This window comes from Hermetia illucens, chromosome 4, assembly GCF_905115235.1.
Source record: "Hermetia illucens chromosome 4, iHerIll2.2.curated.20191125, whole genome shotgun sequence".
Classification (NCBI taxonomy): Eukaryota; Metazoa; Arthropoda; class Insecta; order Diptera; family Stratiomyidae; genus Hermetia; species Hermetia illucens.
In genome coordinates this window covers 140,777,728-140,780,480 of record NC_051852.1, presented here as the reverse complement: position 1 = coordinate 140,780,480, position 2,753 = coordinate 140,777,728, and the positions used below count along the sequence as shown (strand labels likewise).

At 41.6% G+C, this 2,753-nt stretch overlaps 1 protein-coding gene across 1 annotated transcript; it reads right to left on the bottom strand.

Annotated features, from left to right (window-relative positions):
• Positions 1-1,099: 1,099 nt before the first annotated feature.
• Positions 1,100-2,536, bottom strand: LOC119654560 (beta-1,3-glucan-binding protein-like). The gene is made up of 4 exons (XM_038060009.1): positions 2,355-2,536; positions 2,203-2,294; positions 1,416-2,129; positions 1,100-1,359 (listed from the first exon to the last, which is right to left on the bottom strand). The coding sequence occupies exons 1-4, from the start codon at positions 2,467-2,469 to the stop codon at positions 1,147-1,149; spliced, it is 1,134 nt and encodes a 377-aa protein (XP_037915937.1). The 5' UTR covers positions 2,470-2,536; the 3' UTR covers positions 1,100-1,146.
• Positions 2,537-2,753: the final 217 nt, after the last annotated feature.

Below are 2,753 nucleotides of genomic sequence, written 5' to 3'. Positions count from 1 at the left end.
CCGTTTCCGGACACATAGTGACCTTGGTGCGGAATTTACATGGACCATGATAAACTTCAAAAAGGAGACCCCTGCATTCTTGTCGTCGATAGTCTTCCAAAGTATATAAACACTCCACAGCGTTGGCCTCCAACAACGCAGTCGATCACTACTTGAAGCAATTATTCTGTTTTTTTTGGGCCAGCAGACATTACAACCGACAATCGGCGAATTTAATTTACTGAAGTTTGCCAGTAGATGAACCTCGTCCACTTTCGCTGCGCTCCTCGTATGCGGCAAAGCAATGGTCAAACCGAGTGAGTGACACGTTGTGACGTTGCTGGTAACGCATTAACTATAGCCCGGACATTTTATTAAAGGTGTCCATAGGGAAGCGAACTGATTTCCAAAGAAGTTACAATTTGTTAGTCATAGACCATGTAACTTACCTTGCAACTACATTAAGTTCTAAATCTTGAAGAGTAGAGATTTCGTGATGAGCGACTGTGGTTGTTGTTTTATCACATTAATGTTGAAAACCAACCTGCCCCCAACTATCAAAATTTTACTTGCAACTGAACTGTAAAATGAAAAAATTCTAGCTGCAAGTGTGTATATTTCACTAGTGAGGCAATGGCATAGGCCAAGTTCAACCCCTGGCATGATATCTGAACCAACTCTGGGCACGCATCCTTACCATGCGTGGTCCTGACATAAAAGGTTATAGCTGATCTACAGAGAAATACAGCTCCGACTATAATGGAAAGTGAATCCAGACATGTAGGACTGGTAGGTTGTGTTGAACCAAGCATTTCCAACGGCCACAATGAGCCCCAGTCACAGTTGTAAAATATAAGCTAATCACCGTATGTCAGAAGCCTTTCTAGCTAATCAAACCAGGAATTGAACAAATTGAGAAGGGAAGGAGATATTGGAGCGGTGACTATACTTTGAAATGGATATGTCTGATTTGATGCAAAAATGTTTGGAGTGAACTTTCATATTTAGTTTTACAGGATATAACTCATCAGGTCCAACATTGACAATAGTATGGTTTCCAGCAAAATTTTCAGTAATGGCCCCTATATTATGGAATTCAGTCCTTACACAAAAAAATACATTTTATCTAAATATTTCATTTATTTTCGATTTATTCGAAGTTTGTGTTTACAGAGCCCAAACACGGACATAATCAACTTGCAAGTGAGAGTCGGAGCTGCCAGTGTTGTAGTTCCAGGTGCTCAACCAGTCGTTGCGAGCGTTCCAGAATTGAGTCATAGCATTTGGCGATTGGTTATTCCATGGTTTGCTGGTTGGATTATGGGCGTCATCAGGGAAGAAGTTGATACCTCCAACAGCCAAGTTCATGATGATATGGAACTGCAAAACGAACGTTGAAAATTATTTATATTGGAACCCTTATAGTAAATACTTACTTGTTGATCGAATGGAGCATCATTGGCACCATTTGTCCATGGGTTTTCGAACCATGGAGTATTTTGGGAGAAATGACCACGATCCCAGAAACCACTACCAACCCAAACAGTTCCCATTTCAACATCATCAACCTTGAAAGTGAAGTGATCAGGAGCCCATTCCACTTGATAACGGTGGAAATCATTGTTGAAACCTTGTCCAGCACCTGAGAGCCTTTCAAAGTGAGCAGTTTCCCATCCGTTGGCACTATAATCTGGTCCAAAGTGCATGGTTGCACCAACTTGTTCTGGACCAAGTGGGACACCAGCACTCGAGATCAAGTTGCGGTTACCACGTGATTCCATGATATCAACTTCACCAGATCTTGGCCAAATACCATAAACATTGTGGGTTGGAAGCATCCAAAGGGCTGGCCACAACCAATCTCCAGCAGGCAATTTAGCACGGATTTCAATACGTCCGTATTTGAAGCTGAATGAGTTCAAGGTACGCATACGGGCACTGCGGATGGGGTTGAGGACGTTTTCGTATGAGCCTGTACGTTCGCAACCATACCATTCACCATTGGTACATTCAGCACCAAGGTTAAGAGTGCCAGAGGTCAAGAAGCCTTCACCATAGATTTCGGATGTTAAGGTGGGTTTAAGGTGGAGTACACCATCCTGGACGTATGAGTTCCTGCGGTCGTTAACATACCATTGGAATTCCCAGTTCTGCGTGTAAAGAGAATGCATTCCAATCAGTTGAAACGAATGATGAGTGATTTAAGATTCACGAGGTACTTACGCCACCACCTCCCAAAGTCACTTCATGTTGCCATTTGCCATGATCCAACGAATCAAAATTATCCTCGAAAATCAAATCTCCCGAGCAGAAAACTAAATTTGAAAGGACAATGTACTAACTGGGCTCAACAAATTTTACAAAATTCAAATTACTATTTCCGTTAACAGATGAACCGCTGGCAGTGGTTGGTGACGCGGCACACCGTTTCTCAGCGGCTACCGAATAGCCTACCAAGGCAAGGACACTTAACGAGAGGAATAGCCTCATCTTCACTTTATTACCACTGAATTGCCCAACGTACCCGATCTAAACAAGATCCGCCGTTAGATTGATGTTCCAGTGCAAACCAAGCGCTATTTATACAAAATCCCAGAATTTTGATTTTACCTTTTAAATATTCATTGTCCTTATCAGGGATTCAGGGATTTATGATTTCTATTAATCATGAAAACAATCAGAATTTTCATAATCCAACGAATTTTTGGGAAAGTTTTTTCTTAGTGGGGGTTGATATCATTGATAAGATAGTTTGATAGTTTGTTTTTGCGTTG

Bases quoted from the DNA above. Each gene is read 5' to 3' on its own strand.
- LOC119654560 (XM_038060009.1), bottom strand. From the start codon at position 2,469: ATGAGGCTATTCCTCTCGTTAAGTGTCCTTGCCTTGGTAGGCTATTCG. The intron at 2,295-2,354 runs GTAATTTGAATT...TTTCAAATTTAG, and splicing joins TTCATCTGTTAACGGAAATA to TTTTCTGCTCGGGAGATTTG. The intron at 2,130-2,202 runs GTAAGTACCTCG...CTTTACACGCAG, and splicing joins TGACTTTGGGAGGTGGTGGC to AACTGGGAATTCCAATGGTA.